General features: G+C 41.8%; 1 protein-coding gene across 1 annotated transcript in view; it reads right to left on the bottom strand.

Moving 5' to 3' along the window:
* Positions 1-3,583: 3,583 nt before the first annotated feature.
* The window catches only part of ERICH1 (glutamate rich 1), a 93,025-nt gene continuing 76,026 nt past the window's right edge, over positions 3,584-20,582 (bottom strand). Inside the window, exons 6-7 of the mRNA XM_039385559.1 lie at positions 6,423-6,511; positions 3,584-4,571 (exon numbers count right to left, since the gene is read on the bottom strand). Coding sequence (XP_039241493.1) covers positions 4,425-4,571; positions 6,423-6,511 — 236 coding nt within the window. The 3' untranslated portion in view covers positions 3,584-4,424. The remainder of the gene's footprint in view (positions 4,572-6,422; positions 6,512-20,582) is intronic.

Below are 20,582 nucleotides of genomic sequence, written 5' to 3'. Positions count from 1 at the left end.
CTAAGAGGAGAAAAGGCCTTTTATCCAAGGTAGGAAAAGATGTGACAAGCATTAATGTCTTCTTCTGTTTGTTTTTTTACTAACATATCCATATGCAAGCACCATTGCACTGCACAGGTAAAACTATTTCTCAGTTAAGTCTCTGTGGCCACGTTCAACTGAGGCCAGGGAAGTGAATTAACACTGGCATACAGCTTTGCCACTGATAAACCCACTACACAACTTGCAGTTGAAAAGGTGATTTTCAGACACAGAACATCTCAAGAAGGAAGCTCCCATGCAGCATCAGTGCCCCAGTTTTATTTATTAATTTATTAATTTGCTAATTACCACTATGGCAGCACCTGAAACCTCAGCTGAGGCCAGACTTCCATGCATCTAGCACTAGCAAAAATGCATGGTCTAAAATGAAGGGTTTCTCAGTTTGTTTGCCTTCTGTTCTTAGTTTGATATACAAATTAGGGGTTCAGTACCATGATGACACTACCTCTGCCTAGGAAGTGATGGAGCTTCCACTCATTGTTAAGGCAAACTCAAGTTTGTCTTCTTGGTCTGTGATATATCAGGAGATGTGCACAATCTGCAGCTCTAACTTTAGAGATAAGTAATGCTCTAGAGCAGTAATTTTCATGCAGAAAAATAATTTCCAGGAGATGCATGAAAATATGTCAGACACTGCCTTTATTTTATACTTCCCTGACTAGTAGATGAGTGCTACCTTGAGTGACTGTCCTTGGTTGCCTGTCCTGATGGAAGAAGACAGAAATCCTGCTTTAGATAACTGAGTATATATGTGAAAGGGAGCTTGAATGCTCTGTGATATTCACTAGCAATGCCATTTATCGCAAACAAGTCTCCAGTCTATGCTACATCTATTTGAAGAGAATATAAACCATGTTTGAGTTTCTGATTATTTAATACTTTCATTTCACTTGCCTTTAGGAAGTGGACTCAGGCATAAAAATCAAACAGCTACAAAATCTCTTGTGATTCCTTCTCAAAGAATAAAATAATTAACTTGATATATCAAGACATAATTCAGACTAGAGAAGTTACTGCTGCTAGAAGTGGATTAGTTGAGTTACCATTGTTCAGCATCAAGAGATATTGACCTATATTTGTCTGATATTAGAGGTAAACCCAACATAATAATTTTTATTAAATGGCTTTTAAGTGTATTTATAAAGAAAGTCTAATATTTACGAGCTTAAATAGTGCTTCTATTTAAATATTTTTACAAGCTAGGGTAGGTAAAAAGTAATTCCTGGAGCCTAAGTCCTCAAACATAACAATTTATATGCCAAATGAAATCCATTGTTGGTGTTTCTTAAAACTAAATAATGCAGCATTAACCTCTCCAAGCTCACCAGGCTCCTGACTCTCATCAGCATTCAGTTGTTGATGAATTGCCAACATTTTTGATGTAAAAGCCATATAAACAAAAGTACAAATATATTTAAAATGTAAATACTTTTTGGGGGGAGATCAAGGAAGAGATTAAATACCTCAGTCTGGCAAAGGATGTGAGGATGTTCCTTAAACCCTCTTTGACTTCAATAAGACATAAACATATGCTTGAAGTTTGGCATGCTCACAGCTTTGAAGAGAACATTCACAGGCACATCTGGGAATTGCAGCACAGAGTGGTATCCTACTCAGATTTTGGGAGACCAGCCACAAACTGAGCCTGGAGGCTTGAGTTAGATGTCTATAAACGTGGCAAACATAGGTAAAGTCCAAACCCCTGGCACAGCAAGTGCAGGGAGGGGGCAAACAGCTAACAGGCAATTAGGAGGATAAAGTTTTAGTTTATCCTAATTGCCTGTTTGGGCCCCCTGCTGTAGCGGATGTAGAGCAGGGACAGGTTCCTAGAGCCAGCCTGCTTTAGGAGCTGGGACCCCTTGGGACCACACTGGTCCTTCAGAAGAACATGAAGAGGGAAGGTACAGTGCCACGGGCTCCTCTGTGGGAGATCTGTGCAGCTGCCTTTCCTTCCTCTGCCAAAGAGTATTTGCTCTGACCAACAGCAGGACAAAATGAGACAGAGGATGTTAGCTTCCAGGCATATTCTGGGCAGCCTCCAGTCCATCACTATGCTTCCAGCCACAGGAAGGATGAGAAGATGGGCATGTTGTTGCCCCCCCACAAGGTTTTGATGTCTGGGTGCTAATCACACCCCAGCCTCACCTGGCTGAGGGGAAGGCTGAAAGCAGATCTTCCAGGGAGCCACAGCAGCGAAAGGGAAGGGCACATGGACGTCTGTTGTGCCTGGCATTAGTTGACAGCTGAACTTCAGAAAATTGACATATTAGGTGTAGATTTCTGCAGGAACAGACAGGTTAGATACCTGTGCCTACATCTTCTGCTGGATGCAGTGCCAACTTTTCACCTGAAGTTGATTTTCAGCCCAGGCCAAATTCACCATCAGCAAGTTTAAATCTGTTTTGTAAATAATTTCAGTTACATCTCCCTGGTGCTTCACTGTATTTTCCCGAGGCTCCTATGGCTCATACCTTTATTGAGTCTCTCCACACTCAATGTACCTATTGCCTGTGTTGTCCTCTGGCCATTTTCCCTGGTACTAAATAAAGCTTTCAAAACTATCCAAAGCAATTCTCGTGAAAAAAGTACACATACCTTATGAGCATCATTTCTAATTAGAACATCTCACAGCCAAGTTATCATTTATTTTATTCTAGTATATCTTCTTAAAATGATGTTGTTATTGCACTTAGCCTTCATCTAACAGAAGAGTTTTGCATTAGCATAGTAATGGCCCTGAAAACAGTCTTACATTTGTGTTGAATGGGAGCAGGAAATCAGTTAACAGAACTGCGCCTGCCCAATATCATATAAATAGATTAAAAAGCCATAACTGTGGCATACTGAGGGTGGTGGTGGTGGTCAGTCAGTCCTGACCACTGTGTAATGTCAGTCTATGTGACTGAATGTTTTTCAGAGGTATCATTCTTACTTTTGTCAAGGGGTTCAAGTATTTTGTTTCATTTCTTGTAGGGGAAGGCAGAAGTCGGAATATTGCATTATATGATTTTTAAATATAAACAGAAGTCTATACAAGATGCAGGTAATTTGTGACCTGGTACATTGGAAAAAATGACCTTGTAAATGCTGATTTTCTCATCATTTTCAGTTTACAAGAGCTGTGGGAGAGGAGAGACATTTCTTGGAGGGGATGAGAAAAAAAGGAAACAGAGGAAACAACAGTTTAAAAAAAAAAAAAAGTAAAAATTTCAGCCTGATTCAATTTGTGGTTTGTAATATTGGAATGAGCAACCTGAAGAGTTCAAAATATTCAACTGTGTAGGATGCCCCTTAGTGGCTGAATATATACACTGTTGACAGATGTAATAATTTTAAACACTAAAAAACCCCAAATAATATTTGTATTTAGTAACTGAGAACAAAGGATTTTAAATGCTAACATATGTACAGAAGAGCCCACAAAGCTATGTTTACATAAAACATCAGAAACAGTTGGAAAAATTCAAACCAATAGTAAAAGAACATTCTTGAATAAGCTATTGCACCAAGTGAGAAAAAAAACAGGGAGAAGGAGGGGAAAAAAAGTTAATCTCTATTTCTATTTTAATCAAAATGTATATTATGGGATGAGTTGGCTTTGCAGAGGAATTTGATCAGATGTGGAACTTCACAGTGAAACCCAACACAATATTTTTACTGATACTTTCTAGAACAGAGAGTTACTGTACAGAGTTATGAAGTTATCTGGTCTGGAGCCATGGGCCTTTCCCAGCACCATATGGCTGGTGTAGCCTGTGGCCATCTCTGCTGTGGCAGAAGACTACCAGCTTGTGTTACATACACAGACATTGCTACTCAAAAGGCATCAAGAAATGTTTAAGATTCAATAAAAAAGGCTAGAGTGCACAAATTCTGTAATACACACAAATGTACATATCTAGTTAGATAGAATAGTGAAAAGAGTCAATGGGAGATTACTTTCATTCGTTCTAACTCTTATTAGAGGAATATGTTGCCTTTAACTTCTTTTCAAAACCAGTCTTTGCATCAGAGTCAATTTGCAAAAGCTGCAATGCAGTGCAATTCTCCTGAAGCACGGCACCCCCATCAACCTGTTTACACCTACTCTGAATGTAACCGCATTTTTATACCTTTAGGTCTCTCTCTGTGTATACACTGGATAACAAAAGAAGTCCATTGTATTTACAGACGGTTTTTGTTATTTGGAAATCTGATGATTCTGATAGCAGTTTTTTTCTTTCTTGAAGATGTCTGGAATTCTTCCATCTTTTTAACTTTGCACGTAGAAGCCACGACTGCAAAGTGTCTCATTACCTCCACACTGGTATCTGAGGCAGAAAAGCCACTCATCAGCAGTACTGACATAAGCCTGGACTTCTTGGGTCACATCCCAACACAGCTTAAGGGGTCAAGGGAAATCTCTTTGTTTGAGTTAGCTGATGTGTGCTGTAGCTGGATATACTGATCCCAAACACTCCCAGGAGGAACGCTGCCCGTTGCAGTGCTGTGTCTGATGGGTTGATAACAATTTTTGCTGCAGCTTGAGTCTGTGGGAGAAACAGGGCAAGTTACATGCTGATTCAGCTGAGTGCAACACAAAAGAAGGTCTTTGGAACCTACAAAGCACTTCTTTCTTCTCCATGCCATTTAACATAGTATGATTCTGCTTTCTGCTGAAGAGTATTTGTCACAAACTATTGCATGTTTTGGACGGCCTCCCTTTTTATCAGTTTGCAAAAGAAAGGACACATTTCTGATACGATTTTTCTTTCAATTGCAACTGTTGATTTTGGTGACTTTAATGGGGTTCCACGTGGCTACCGCACTGAGAGGGAGAGATGAATCAAATGTGGAGGCTTAGGCATAAAGGAGAAGGAACTTTCTTGTTCAGTGAAGTACAAAGATTTCTTCCCTCCCACAGATTAGCTACTAACACAGAGATGCTCCCTTGAACGTTAGATATTAATTCAGGAAAGCAAGGCTAAAAGGGATCACAAACACTGCTCATGAGCTCTAGAAGTAAGACTAGACCAAGCAGACAAGTTTTAACACAGTCACTTTGTCAGGTACAACCAAGACACAAAGTCTTCGTTCAAGACAATCAAAGTAAAGATTAAAAAAAAATCAATTACCTATTATCTGAAAAACAATCAGAAAAGAAATTAAGTTCCTGTTGCTTGCCTAGAACATATGATACATTAACCAAGAAGCAGAAACACTGTTGCATGGACTCTCTAGAGAGCAAAATACAAATTCCAATACACACTGGTTCTTCGAGTTAAAACATATCGTGTCTTTCTAGTTGCTGCATTTTGTTTTTGTACATGAAAAGAGGACTAGGCCTCAGATAATGTTTTTAATGATTTCCCTTGCAATCCATGAACAGAAAGCATGGATGGCACCACTGAGAGGAGCAACAGATTCCAAGGAGCCTGATTTTCACTTCCATATTCCAGTTTTTATAGAGCTTAAAGAATCAGAGCTGAGTGCTCTGACCTTGATCAATGTATCTAGCTAGGGCTTCTTCAGCAGTAGAATAAATAAAGACAGTGGAAATTCCGAACAGAATTACTACGTAGGGTGATACCAAAAGATATATAGGGAAGCATGAAAGAAATTCACTGCTAGGTCTGAAACACAGTATCTTTAGCTCAGCCTCTCAACTACTCAATCATCATCTCTCAGCTACTATAGCCTATGATTCTGGATGCAGATCACATTTTTAAGAGCTGTGACATCTTCCAGAGAAAGGATAGATGCACTGTAAATATCAAAATATGTAGTAAAATAAGGAAGATGTTCTACTTTGGTATATATATATATATGTATATGTATATATATACTTGGCTGCTTTAGTCTCAATTATTCAGCTGTTTTAAAGCATTTTCTATGCTTGCTTTTATTTTTTTTCATATAATGATTGAATGTCCCCCTGTGTTCCAGAGTGCATCACTGACTGAGGTTTCTTTATCACAGCCATGGAAGCTGGCTGAAGTGTTTCACTGACAGCTCATCTGAGTTGATCAGGAAGCCATCATCCTTCTTCCCATTAACATTTTCCTACTGCTCCAAATACACAAAGCCATTGAAAGAGAAAATTACGGAGAAGCAGTTTCTGTTTTAGCACTGCAGAAGCATAAACTCCTTCCAAGTATTCTGCATTTGGTATTCCACCATGATACCAATTATCAAGATATATCATAATTCAATTGCTTTTCAGCAGAGGCTTAATTAAGCCTTCTTTGTGTTGTTATGTAAGTTAACCCACAAGAAACAAGTGTTCCCTTGGGTTGGTCATGCAATAATTTGAAATAAAATAAGGCTGGTCAAGAGAAACAGAGGTACTTTGAAGATCAATTAAAAGCAGAAAAAAACCCCAAACCCACATAATTTCATACCTGCAACAACCTTATATACCCAGGTGTCATTCTCCGGAGAGGAATCATCATGATTTCTGAGTCTTCGTAGAATTTCAGCCCCTTCAATTCTAGAACACACAAATCATTACTAAATCCCACGGACTTATTACAAATTGACCTCTTAATGAAGCATAAGATTAAGCCTAATATTGTTTGCTACAATGCCAAAAGCACCCCAAGAAGCACAGTATGCAAACATCTTTTCCTCACCTGATGCTCTTCTCCCTCAAGCCCTTTACATGCATTGGGTCCCGGGGCATATAAAGCCCAGCTCAGTTACATAACCTGTCACATGGAATCTGTCTGCACCACTTAGGTGTTGGCAGAGCCATAACTGTCCTGCCTGGGGCCAGGTATGTCTTGCAATATTGCAAGACTCTCTGGGAATGCTTAAAGCTCATTAAGAGAGCTGACCTCCTTAACAAGAAAAGGACCTAAGCCTGTTTTATACATAGCACTGGACAAACTAAAAGGAGGTCATTATAGCATTTCGTGTCATAGAGTGACGACGCAAATAGGATTGGATGGTGTAGGATTGGATGGTGTTTACATAACTTAAAGCATATATTTATACCCACAGGTTGACCTGACTGGGTAGGAACCTTAATGCAGCCACGACCCAAGTTGAAAGGATGTGCTAATATTACATGGTTATTTGGAGGCATATTTAAAAATAAATTATTTCTTTCCCAAGAGCGTTCTCTTTTACTCAGCATTATGCATGTTCTTGCTTACTTCTCTACTGCTAAATCTTTACCACTAAAAATACCTAATCTGATACTTACTGTTATTACTGCTTTCTGTTAACGGTGATCTCTTTTCACTGGATTCAGTTCTGTTCCTGGAGTCATATAGCACACTATGTGAGAAATGGCGGTAAAATCTAATTTACAAAATTAATTTCTCCATCTTTTAGGAGTGTCCATGGATAGACTGTGTTGAGAAAGCTCCCTTTTTTCATTATCAATACATTCAACCTTGAATATGGATAGCAAGGCAGAATTTGACTCCAGATGCAGTCCTACTTGCAAAGTAAAAATTTCAGGTGGTGTAAGTCAATATAGCACCAGTGAGCACATTGAACCCACGTCAGTTTTCATCACAAGTGTTCCAGAGATCAGTGCTGATTTGCACCCCTATATTCTCTGCTACGGCAGCCTAAAGCTGTCTGAGAAATACTTCTGCTGTAAAAGAGCAGAAATATGTTTCTACTTGGAGAAGTACTCTATATTAGGTATTCCACAATGATACCACTTTTCAAGAATTCTCATAACTCATCTTCTTTTCAGCAGATGCCTAATTAATGTTATATAAAGGAACACTTCTGTTTGATTCTGAGGCTCTGGCTTACACAGCACGCAGTGGCAGATCTCATTTTCCTTTTGCTGCACCATCTCTGTACCACATCAACCCTGTTGGCACCAGCAGAGTTATGTCTCATTCAAAAAAAAGTTAACTTGAGTAGAACTCCTCCTATAGTGTCAGTCTAAATCACCATCAGCGAATCATCATAGAATGGTTTGGGTTGGCAAGGAGCTTTGAAGGTCATCTAGTTCCAACTCCCCTGCCATGGGCAGGGAAAACTTCCATTAGAGCAGGTTGCTCCAAGCCCCATCCAACGTGGCTTTGAACATTTCCACAGCTTCTCTGGACGCTAAAAGCAAGAGTCTGGGAACCTGCCAATCTGCTGGTTCCTTTGTTTCATAATATGCAACTTGCACAGTGCCCCCATGTTAAACCTTAAGTGCTGTGTTCCTTATCTATAAGAAATACTGTATTAACAGGAAGCAATCAACATAAAATTGGGAGCCTCCTGAAGTTAACAGGAAGTGTATCAGTATCTGCCAAAATGCATTTGAGATGAAAACCAGTACTGTGAAAAATTCTTCTTACTGTATGCCCCATGCCAGCTTTCCTGAACAAGCAGGAGACTGCCTGTGCTTGCTGCCCAGAGCAGGATAAGGCTAATGTTGCAGAGTCCACCTTTTTCCGGAAATACACAGAACACTGAGTTTTTCCTTTAAATTTCCAGCCTTGCCTACATTCAAAGAAAAACCTCCTTACTGCAGTACCGGAGTTCCAGAAGGTGCAAAAAAATGTATTACTACCTATTTCTGCCATTTCTTGTGTAACTCTCTCCATTTGGAGAATGGCAGTGAGATTCCTGTGGCATGGTATTCAGAATGGGAGAGCTTTCCAAACAAGTTTCTTTGTGCAGAAAATAAAAGGGAAAGGAAAGAATATGCTTTGACTACCACAGCTGTCTTTAAAAAGGATTTCTTGGCCATGCTCAACACAGCTGAATTATAGAACATTTTCTGTAATTGCAGGTGTTACCAAAATCTGTATTAGTTGCCCAAGGGCTCTGAAAGAATAACCCTCATAGGCTGTTTCAGGTGAACTTTGAAGTTCCAGCCTCTGAAAATTAAGTCCTGACTGCCAGGATACAGAGATGAACGTGCCCCTCCTGGGCAAGGGACTGGCCAACAAGCCACAAAGGCCTCTTTCGGCACATACATGGGGATCCCATGGGCTGTGCAGACTATTCACTTCATTCATCCACTAATGCCTTCACTGCTTCATGGGGGTACTGTTTCCTAACAGGTATCAAGCAGCTGAGAATGTCAATGCTATGCTGATATCCTCCCCAAAGTTAAAGACAAGGAACATTTTGAACCTAGCTGTCAATATTCACCATCTTGTGCTCTATTTCCATTAAGAGGAGAAATTAATAATGAAATTACAAGTTCCTTCACTGTAATCCTGTGCCTTTGTCACCAGCAAGGGCTGCTTCCCCAAACGCAGCAGGAATTAACCAACAGAAATAAATTTTTTCCACACTGTTAGAAGCACCTTCTTGACTGACACTCCCCAAAAAGCTCTCCATGTTGCCAGTGCTGCATGTCCCTGTCTCTCCAGAGCGCAGTGCACATGACATCACCCACCTCAGCTCAGTGCAAGCAGCAGGGAAAGCACAGCAGCAGGGGGCTCAGGGCCCTGCTCTTTTGGCAGATTTTGCAGTCTCTGCTGTAAGCCACCCTGAGACAAATGCCTCAAACATTTAGGCAGTAATCATCCCTGGACCTGACACTTTCTCTATATGCCTCAGACTTCATTGGTTTCTCTTTCACAGGCCTCTGCTTCTCTTGACAGCTGGACTTTATGATCTTAGAGGTCTTTCCCAGATTTAATGATTCTAAGATTCTCCCATTATAAGAATGCACTTTCAGATCCTTAAATATGTTATCTCTTAATATCAGGCCCAACTTTCCAGTTTTCCTTACTTCCTGTGCTCCATACAATGATTCTGACTTTCCAGCTCATTTTCCCAGATACTTCCTAGCATATTCATTTTTATCCTGACAAAAGGGCAGTTACATCAACATTTCCGTCTACACCAATAGTTCAGCTTCTGGATTAGAAATTTCTCTTCAGGAAAGGGTCCCATACCACTTTTTTCTCCTCGTCAGTTCTTGCCACTGGAGATCCCTGCAGGATTTGGAATAGCAATGGCCTACGTCACTTGAGACTCTGGATGGTAGCAGGCCCTGACTCTCACATGCACCACAGTCCATTGCCTACAACTATAAATGCTTTTTCCCCCCCTCACTGTTTTCTTTTTTTTTTTTTTTTAAATCTATTTCTAAAGAACTTTGTAGCCATCCTGCAGCAGAGTGAGGGAGGAATGAGGCAAGCAGGTCAGGTGTGGGAGTTAAACCACAGGAAGAGGTGATGGAGGTGCCCGGGTGAGCAGCCTCCCCAGGGTCCCCCCAGTGCAGCAGGGTCATCTCAGAAAGCCCCTTGCAAAAAGCACACAAGTCTCACTGGGACTTGCTCGGACTGCTGCTGGTGGTTCCTGCTTGCAATGCTGTTATTGCTGACTTGTGTGTGCTGACCCATGGGTATTATTTGGGCCCCAAGCAATGGTGGCAAAGGCAGGGGAAAGGCAGGTGATTCTCCCATTGCCACAGTCGCTTCCCATGGGAACCTGCCACAGCCACATTACTGGCTTTGGTGGGGCAAGGTCACCATACTGACAATGTGAGAGCAAGAACATGAGCCCAAGGAGGGGATAATCCCGCCCCACGGGTGGCTGGGGTGACAGGCACCCCTCTCTGCCAGGGGAAGGCAGGCTGCACACCTGAAGACAGGAGGCTTTTAGCAGCCCCAAGGCACCTCAGGCAGGTGGCATGTGTACATGTTGATGGGCAACAGTTTCTTGTGACCCACCATATGCTCAAGGGGTTGGGGCCGGTGTCTCCCACAGTGGTTTCTCCTACCTGACGGGAACAGACTGCAGGCAGAACACTGCAGGGCACTGCCTATGTGCTGAACAATAAATGGTTTAAAGCAAGACTCCCTGCTGGCTTTGAGGATCATAAAGCTTGATTTACTCTAGGCCCTCCACACTGATACAAGGGCAAAATTTTACAAGAGGATTTCCCATAACACATTCACAATTTTCATTCTATACTTCGATGACACCGTGACATTTGGAAGTCATAATTTTGAAAACAATCCAGATATTTAACTAAAGAAGTACTTTCTAAAATTCATCATCCTTAAAGAGGCCAGGGTGGAGGAATACAGGGCAGGATTCTGAACCTACCTATGGCTTTCACTGCGTCCTTTGTGCGGGATAGGAGTAAACACAAAGGTTTGTCTTTGCAGGCAAATCAATAAAATCAACAATATAAAGAAAACAAACCAGCAAATCTTCCTCTACACACAACTGTATGACTAATCCTGAGCTTTTTATTAGATCTGAGAGTATGTCCTTGCAAATCATTCTGTGCATTACTTAAAAATTAGAGCTAAGCTAAAAGGAATTTTGCCTAAGCCAAATGTAACTGTCAGAGTAACAGGACTGGGCACTGTCACCTTACAGAAGGAAGAGATGGTCCTACCCCAAAGAACCTACAGTCTGTGGAGAGGCAGATGGTTGCCACCAATTGAAGAAGCCCAGGGAAACAAAGAGAACGTATCGCCTGGCATGCGAGGCAATGTTCTCAGCTCGCTCACAGTCAGACTGTTTGCAAATTTTTTAGGCATTGCAGCAAAGCACAGAGCTAAGGAGGGATGTGAGGGTGGTTAATGAATTTTAAGATGATGAGGCAGGCAAGGAACAGGAACAATATTAGTTGTATTGTTGCATCACACAGTAATATCTTTGTGAAGCACAAAATTAAGGAGATGCATTGGAATATATTGATGATAGAAGTAGGAAATACCATCAATAAAGAAGACTGCAGTGTTGTGTAGATGAGCTGAGGCATAGACTACAGAGAGTTCAGTCCTCAAAGTCATCTAAGGTTACAGATATACAGCAGCAAGAGATCTGTGTTGCTGAGGCTTATGGAGTTACCACTGAAGTAGCTTAAACTATCCGTTTATTTCCTGCTGAGAATTGACTCCTGCACTTCCCACAGCTCCACTGCCACGTGGTTATTCCTGTGTTTGCAGCCTGCCTACCCACAGTGCTTTGATGCCATTGAGGGATGAGAGAACAGAAGCTGACAAAAATGTAACAGCAAAAGAATAGCTGAAAATAAAGTTCATTTCTGCTATGGAGAAAGGAGAACTTCTTTCATGAAAGCAAAATTTGTCTTAAAATGCTGCAGGTTCTATCTGTTAGAAACTAGGGGGAAAAAAATCCGTAAGCATTTCCAAAGCAAAGGTAGGTAAGTGCTACTGCCACTGGCAAAGCACAAAGGCACCACTAACAGAGCTTACCTGGAACCCAGTTCTGGTCAAGCAGGGCTGGATACCGCTCTCCTAGCTCCAGATAAGGCTAGCACAGATGTCAGCCTTGGAACTAGTTGCTCTAAACTCCCATTCTAATTTATCTATTTTAAATGTTTATGTTAAGCTCGGGGCAAGAAGTGTTGCTAGTACAGTGAGTTGGTACAACTAGCACAGACAAAGACATTAACAGTGTAAATACAGCTAGTCACAAAAACTGCATCCCACTGATTAGAGCAGAAGAATTCAAAATGAACCTACTACAAGGTGTCATGAAGAACAGCTTTGAAGATGACCAAAGCAAATGAAAAGCATGTATTACAAGAAGATGATATGTTTAACCTCACAAAAGGAGGATCATCAAACCCTTCCTCTCCTCTTAAATATTGATAAGTGAGGATGTCCTTGAACACTGATTTTTACCTCATTCCCCAAATTCTGTATGTGGTCAATAGCCAAGCTTCATCTCCCCTCACTCAGGGGAGGTCTTCATAGAGAGAAAGCAACACTAGTAACATTGAGTAGCCCACTACACGGAAAAGTAAGCACATGAGAAGTACTGAATTTAAGGCTCTGCATAAACAGTTACTGTCTGACCTGATACATCATCACTGTGGGGACAATCTCCGATGTCCCAGCAGACAGTCACTGCCCTACAGAACTGACTGCTACTGTGAGCCATCAGTTGGGCATTAACAGAGAGCTATGCGATCTTGAAGGTCTAAAGACCTTCATGGAAACTAGCACCTTTCAAAAACATGCTGCTATGTTCATGCCAACCACTGGCAACTCTGTGTTTGGGTCCACCTTAGTTTTGCAGACTCTGTAGGTTGGACTGCAATAGAAAACTGTTCTAGCAGATGTGGGCAGAGGGGAGATTGCCTGCCTCTGCTGTGCAAGTGACATTGCATCACAGGCACTTCCCTGCTGTATCTTGCCTAATATCCACTCATGGAGAGCTGGTTGAGTTTAAAATGCATAGCAGAATTACAACTGTCTTTTTGGAGCAACAACTTTATGCCTTGCTGCTTCTGAGGTGGGTTCAGAAGTCAACCAGCACAACTTGCTACCAGAGAAGCTGGAACACTTGGCCTGAGAGCTGTGCTCATTAACCTGAGAACTGTTCGGGTGCATTGGTGGACAGACTTATATCTATAGCCATTATTCTGGGAAGGTTCATGTCTGGCAGGTAGTGGACAAACTTCCAGCAGAGGTCCAGAGTCCCAGTTAACTCTGGAAACACTTGGTAACAGAGGTCCCGTTTACTCACAAGTGCGATGCACTGTCCTGAAATAATCCCAGTATTCAGAGCACACACCACTTAAGCAAGGTAATGCACTGAAGGACACACAGTACAATCCTGACAGCTTGTGAAGAAGGTGGGTATCATCCTTTAACATAGAGTCATTTTTTCAGCTACCAAGGCACTGCTGATCTGACTAGAGAAGCCTATGGCACCCCAATGGATATATCTGGATACATGAGTTGCGAGACACATCATCACTCCTGTGACTGTGTGTGCCACTTAGGTGCTATTAATCCATGACAGTAGATTCTTTATTCCTCTAAAAGAATGATGTACAATGGCTGCTGTTTTGCAAAGAAACAAGGCACTAGGCTCTTTCCTGTGAACAGCCTGAAATTTCCCTTCCATTTAGAAGAGATTGAAGAAAGAGAGGAGAGCTTGTTAAGGAGTAAGGCATGTTTTCTCACTCTGCTCTGCTCCCCGAAGTCCACTATACCAAGACACCCACCAGATACTGGCTCCTGCACCAGGCTGAACATGTGTTCCTGGCTATCCAGTCCTCAGTGGGTGTTTTTCACTGTGAGAGTTGGTGTGAGAAATTTTATTACAATCTGTGATGAGAAAACTCTTCACATTGTGTCCTTCGCTGCTTCTGTGGCTGATGAGACTAAAAGCTGGATTGTCAGACTCCATGTCCTCCTGGGCATCCCTCATTCCATTTACAGAGTGTTCAGATCATGACAGGCTTCATCACAGCATCCCAGATATCTTCTGCATCTTGATACACAGTGTACAGATATACTGGCAGATATTACCTGTGTAGCCATTGTAACTTGCCCACTGCACATATACACACAGGTCAGAGCCTTTGGAATTTGAACTTGTTTGTAAAAAGCTGGACAGATCACTCCCAGCAGTGCTGTACTGCTGCTGAGAAATCTTATCAGTAAAACTGTGCCCATGAGCAAATGGGCAACCAACTCTTGAGCAGGGTTCTTCCTCCTCCTGTATCTCCCACATTGCAACCCTGTTACACACATGCCAAATCTCTTTTGAGTCACACAAGTGAGAGAGTTTAGGCAGCAGCCTTCTAACATACAATTCCAGAAGCAGATATTTGGGTATGGCAGCTGAGGATAGGTCACAAGATCTCCTAAATGCCTGTGAATGACTGGATGGCTTGCAAAGAACTGCCACACTTTATGTGTGTGAAAGACCTTAACATACTGTATGCAGTGCTCTTCTGTAGCTAGGGACATTTTTCATTTGTTTCAGAGCATGTGAAAATATAGCTGCAGTGGGAATATTTGGGGTACCAGGACTCCAGAATAGAAAAGGATTCATTGTAAGATGACACAGATACATTGAAAGTATGACCACAAATTTGGTTCTAATTCCAAGGCTCTGATTTACAACAGAAGTACTCAACTTCAGCCAGTCATTTCATTGCTACCTCTCTGCTCTTTTCAAACAAAATTTTCAGATAGTCAAAATGTGTGGGTGACTATATTCCATATGGTTTTATAAATTGTGAGTCATGAATCCTACAAAAGCTCCTGTTCCACCTTCTAAACAATTCTGTACAATCTTCTTTTTGGAAGGGCTGAAACTTGTTCTACGTGTGATCACAGTTAAAATAATCTAGTGCTATTATCAAAATGTAGAATTTTACTGACATTTACCATTCCTGCATTAGCAAATGTGACTAAACATCCAGAGAATATGAAGTCTTCCTTAGTGGTCTCCTGGGAAAGTTTCTTACATTTAGCAGCAACGGATATCTAGATCTGTAAAATCCAAAAATGGTTTCTGATTTAGAAACTGTAAATGCTTTGATGCATCCTGAATATATTCTCCTGTATGCTGTGTGTCTCCAATGCAACAGGCTAGTGAATTAATCCACTAAAACCAAAAAAGGTCTGTAAATTCTCTCGTAAGACTTTAAACTGAAGTATAAGAAGATATAAATTACTTGAGCTTTCCAAGTATGACAGAAAATCCTTCAAAACTTCAAATTAAATTACATAGCTTTAGTGGGAACCTTGCTAGCTGATTTTTTGTTCTTGCATGCTTTCTGATATGTTCCCTTGTTTTGGTTCCTTGCAATTGCCTTCACATTGCTGATTACACATAGTTCCCATCCCTTACTGTCTGTCTTCCAATTTAAATGTTCTAATCCCTTAAAGAGACTTCTATTATTTCTGGCATGTCACTGTGCTAGCACAATTGTGGTTATTTAACATTATTGACAGTCTATTTTTAGGCACAATCCCATGTAAAGGTACATGTCATGTTGTGAACTCTCTAGCTGAACACTGTAAAGATTCATCAACTTAAGAGGGTAAAACAATCTACACAATAAATATGAAATAAAGCATGAAAAATAGATTAATCCAAAGAACACAATTTCTGTAACATTTACTTTTTCATTAGATAGTCTTTATTCTGATGAAGTGTTGTGGATGTCTGACTGTAAGGCCAAGCAGAAATTACTAGAACAGAATTCAAATTACATGGGAGTGGAAATCAAAACAAGAGGGAGCATTTGCAGTGAGCATTTGCAGCAGTTGCTCACAAGCAGTGAGCATTTGCACTGAACTAAGATCCACTGGACTTAGCATGGAGTTCTCTCTTCAAAGATTGTATTTCCCACAACAAAACTCTAAAAGCTCACTAGGGCCAGATGGAATTCACCCAAGAGCTCTAAACCAAGCGAAGGATGAAATAACACAACCGTGAGCTGCAGTGTGTAACCTCTCGCTGGGAATTTTGTGTGTCAGGGGGTGGGAAGGTGGGGAAATAGCTAATTTTTACAAAGGATTTCAGGGGTGATCTGAGGAACTACAGATAAGTGGATATGATGTCCTTGTTCAGCAAGTCAGTAGGAACCATTGCAGGGAAGAGAATGACCAGACACGTGGAAAAATATACTGGGATGCACTCCATTAAGCATCTGTAAAGGGAAGACACACTTCACAAGCCTACTGGTATTTTTTTTTAGGAATTGACAAATAAGCATACAAGATGTACTAAAGTGCATTTTTAAAATTCAATGGAGGAAAAAAAAGCCCTTAAAAAGGAACTCTCATGGGTTAAGAAGATCCTATTTGAATTAATAAGCAATTAAAAAATATGAAAGAAAAAGTACAAAAGTAGGAATGTAACATTTTCCCACCGGAAGGAAATCACTAACGCAATCCTATGGGATTTTTGTCAGGATCTGTGCTGCTCAGCAAAGTCTTAAATGACCTGGAAAAGGTGATGAATAATGGGAGAACAGAGACTGCTGATTTCACTACAGTTATCACAGGGACTAAAATCAAAAGCTGACTGTGCAAAGCTGCAGAAAAGCACTACGACCACAGACAACTTGTGATAAAATGGCAGATGAAATTCTGTGTAGGACATTGCAAAATGGTGCACATAATTGCTTAAACTGATAAGGACTGTTCAGGATTAAAATAATGATTCCATGAAGATGTCAGCTCCATACCCAGTAAGGGGTCAAAAAAGCAACTGAATTATTTGGAAAGGACTAGAGAATACATCAAAGCACACTTCAAAGAAATCAGTGGTGAACCAGCATTTTTAATAACATGGGCAGTTTTTGTTCTCTCATCTCTGAAAGGATGAAGCAGACTTAGAAAGAAATGGGTATAAAGAAAAGTAGGAAGTGTTTCTTTATGAAGAATGTGCAAATGGGCCTCTTCAAGTTGTGTGTCCTTCTACTCTTCTTTCCTGCTTCCCTACCTCCTCTGTATGAATTCCTCTCTCATGTTACTATGTTCTTACCAACACTTCCACGGTCTTCCCAGACATGCAGACAAATGGAGGGTTTGAAATAAAAGCTGTTGGGATATTTTTTTTTCCTCACTCAGAGTTAGAGGGAGGACTTCTTCCACTCTTCCCACATTCCTTCTCCAAGGCAGGAAATGCATAAGGATTCACTGCAGTAATATACAAAGATTAAAAAAAAAAACACCTTTTAGTTTTTTACCTCTTTCCTGCATCATAGCCTTGTCAACAAGGTTTTTACTGATTATCAGACATTGACTTGTCCAGTGTGCACTGCTTTCAGTGCAGAGCTGTGAACTGGGAACTGCAGTGACAGACTGTCCCACCTTGAAGTTACTTTCAGAGCTGATTGTAAACTCCCATTTTACAGCTTATAGAAATCTATGCCTACTGCTTTTCCCTGATGGCGAGGCAATAGTACTCTTTAAACACGTTTCAGTCTTACCCCTTCTTATGGGAAGCTGATGACACCTTTATTTGGAAACTGGAGCACAGGTACTACAATTACCAGGGGGTGCAAATATCTGGACTGCTTCGTCTTAAAATTTATCTCTGACCTGTTTTGACTCTGATGGAAATTCACTGCAACTTAAAAGATGTGTTCATGGATTTCCACTCATTTGAGCCAAAGACAGACACCCACTTACCAAAAAATGCACTGCTTCAGTCCTTGGTTCATACCACCTCAAAGACCTGTAAACCAAAGTTCACTTCATGAATGCGACTGACAGGCTGCGGGCTGGAAGATGACCTTTGTATAGGTTCTACAAAAACTTTCCATGAGGTGCAGATCAGTTCATTCCTATGAACTTCTACACAGAAGTCTTTCCCTGCCAGAAATGATTTGGTTTTTTTACACTGCCTATAGGAAGTGTCCAATTATACAGATTACACAGAATTCTCCTTTGCTTGGTTCCCTACAGCCTGAAACACTCATCTTCATTAACTCAGTGTCACGTATTTTTGTGAGCATTAAAAACCCAATGGAAGGCTGAGCGTAGCACTGTGGAAAAAAGATTGCCAGTCACTATAAAAATGCAAAGCACAACCAAGAGAGGGTGCTTTAATTTCAGATAGACAGCTGTAAAATTGCTTAGCAAAGATAGTTGAAAATTTGCTTGTACTTCTTCTCAATTGCATTGCAGAGGTGAATGGCTGTGTACTGATAAAGCCATCTGTCTTGTGGGTGCCTGGAGGAAGCCTCTGCACCAAAGCAATATTGTCAGTTTTACAGTTAATATCCTGGTGCACAATACTCTTGAGCTGAGAGTTGGATCGCAGACATTTCCGCTGCCTTAGAGCATCCCAGAGAACAGCATGCCTGGTTGTAATGACTCTTGCTCAAAAGCACAGGCTGCTGGATTGGGAAAGGGGATGAATAATGCTGCAGGGCATAACGGCAAAGTGACCACGCCATTCCATGCACTGAGATAATACTCAGGTCCATGGACTCAGATTTGAATCCAGAGAAGAGAAAGAACAATTGTGAGTAGAATGCTTTTGCTGGGTAGGTTTATCAGATGACATGCACACCCTGGAGTGCTGGTTTTGGCTGGGGTAGGGTTAATTCACAGTAGCTGGCGTGGGGCTGTGTTTTGGATTTGCACTGAAAACAGGGTTGATAATTGTATTGGGTTTGTGTGGCCAGGTTTTGGTAGTGGGGGGCTACAGGGGTGGCTTCTGTGAGAAGCTGCCAGAAGCTTCCTCCATGTCCAGCAGAGCCAATGCCAGCCGGCTTTAGGATGGATCTGCTGCTGGCCAAGGCTGAACCCATCAGGAGTGATAGTAATGGCTCTGTGATAACATATTTAAGAAGGAAAAAAAAGGTTATTGAGTAGATGTAACTGCAGCCAAAGAAGAACAGAATGAAAGTATATGAGAGGAACAACTCTGCAGGCACCAAGGTCAGTGGAGAGGGAGGGGGAGGAGTGCTCCAGGTGCCAGAGCTGAGGTTCCCCTGCAGCCTGTGGTGCAGACTACAGTGGAGCAGCTGTGCCTCTGCAGCCCATGGAAGTCAACGGGGATGCAGGGATCCACCTGCAGCCTGTGGAGGAGACCCACACTGGAGCAGGTGGATGCCCAAGAGAGGGCTGTGAATCTGTGGGAAATCTGTGCTGCGGCAGGGTACTGGCAGAGACCTGCTGACCTGTGGAGAGCCCACACTGCAGTAGGTTTTCCTGGTAGGACTTGTGGCCCTGTGGATGACCCATGCTGGAGCAGCCTGCGCCTGAAGGACTGCACCTGTGAGGAGTGACCCACGTTGCAGCAGTTTGTGGAGAACTGTTGCCCATGGGATGGACTCATGCTGAAGAAGTTCATGGAGGACTGTCTCCCACAGGAAGGATACCATGGGAGCATGGAAAGGACACCTCTCCCTGAGCAGCAGAAGAAACAACCTTTGACGAACTGAACACAACCCCCATTCCCCATCTCCCACCACCGCTGAGGAGGAGGAGGTAGAACTTGGGAAGGAAGGAGGGGTGCAAGGAAGGTGCTTTTAAGATTTATTTTACTTCTCATTATCCTGCTCTGATTTTGTTAGGAATAAATTTAACTAATATCCCCATTTTGAGTGTTTTGCCCATGACAGTAATCAGTGAGTGATCTCTCTTGGTCCTTATCTCAACTCCTCAACTCCTGAACCCTTTGTTATATTTTCTCTCCCCTGTCCAGTTGCAGAGGGCAGCGGTAGAGTGGCTTTGGTGGGTAACTGGCACCCAGCCAGGGTCAATCCACTATAATAATACAGGGATGTTTTCATTACTGCTGAGCAGTGCTCACACAGCCAAGGCCTTTTTTTGTTTCTCACCTCATCCCACCAGTGAGGAGGCTGGAGGCGCACAGGGAGCTAGGAGGGGACACAGCCAGGACAGCTGACCCCAAATGATCCAAGGGACATCCTATACCATATGGGGTCATGCTCAGCATATAAATCTGGGGGAAGGAGGGGACATTCGTAGTGATGGTGTTTGTCACTGTCACATGTGATGGAGCCCTACTTTGCTGGGGATAGCTGAACATCTGCCTATCTGCGGTAAGTGGTGACTGAATTCCTTGTTCTGCTTTGCTTGTGTGTATGGCTTTTGTTTTACCTATTAAATTATCTTTATCTCAACCTACAAGTTTTCTCACTTTTGCTCTTCTGATTCTCTCCCTTATCCTGCCATGCGGAGAGCGACTGGTTGTGTGGTGAATAGGTGCTGACTGGGGTTAAACCACAACAGCCGCATATTCACAAAGAATGACTACAACAATTTATGGGCTCAGCAAAACAGAAAAAGGTCGCAAAGACTGGCCTAGTTTGGATCTCTAAGAAATAATTTTATGGGTTTTTTATTATTATGGGGGGTTTTTTT

Source organism: Pipra filicauda, unplaced genomic scaffold (assembly GCF_003945595.2).
Source record: "Pipra filicauda isolate LSUMZ 115617 unplaced genomic scaffold, ASM394559v2 scaffold41_size5083284_pilon, whole genome shotgun sequence".
Classification (NCBI taxonomy): Eukaryota; Metazoa; Chordata; class Aves; order Passeriformes; family Pipridae; genus Pipra; species Pipra filicauda.
This window is presented reverse-complemented; position numbering and strand designations above follow the sequence as displayed.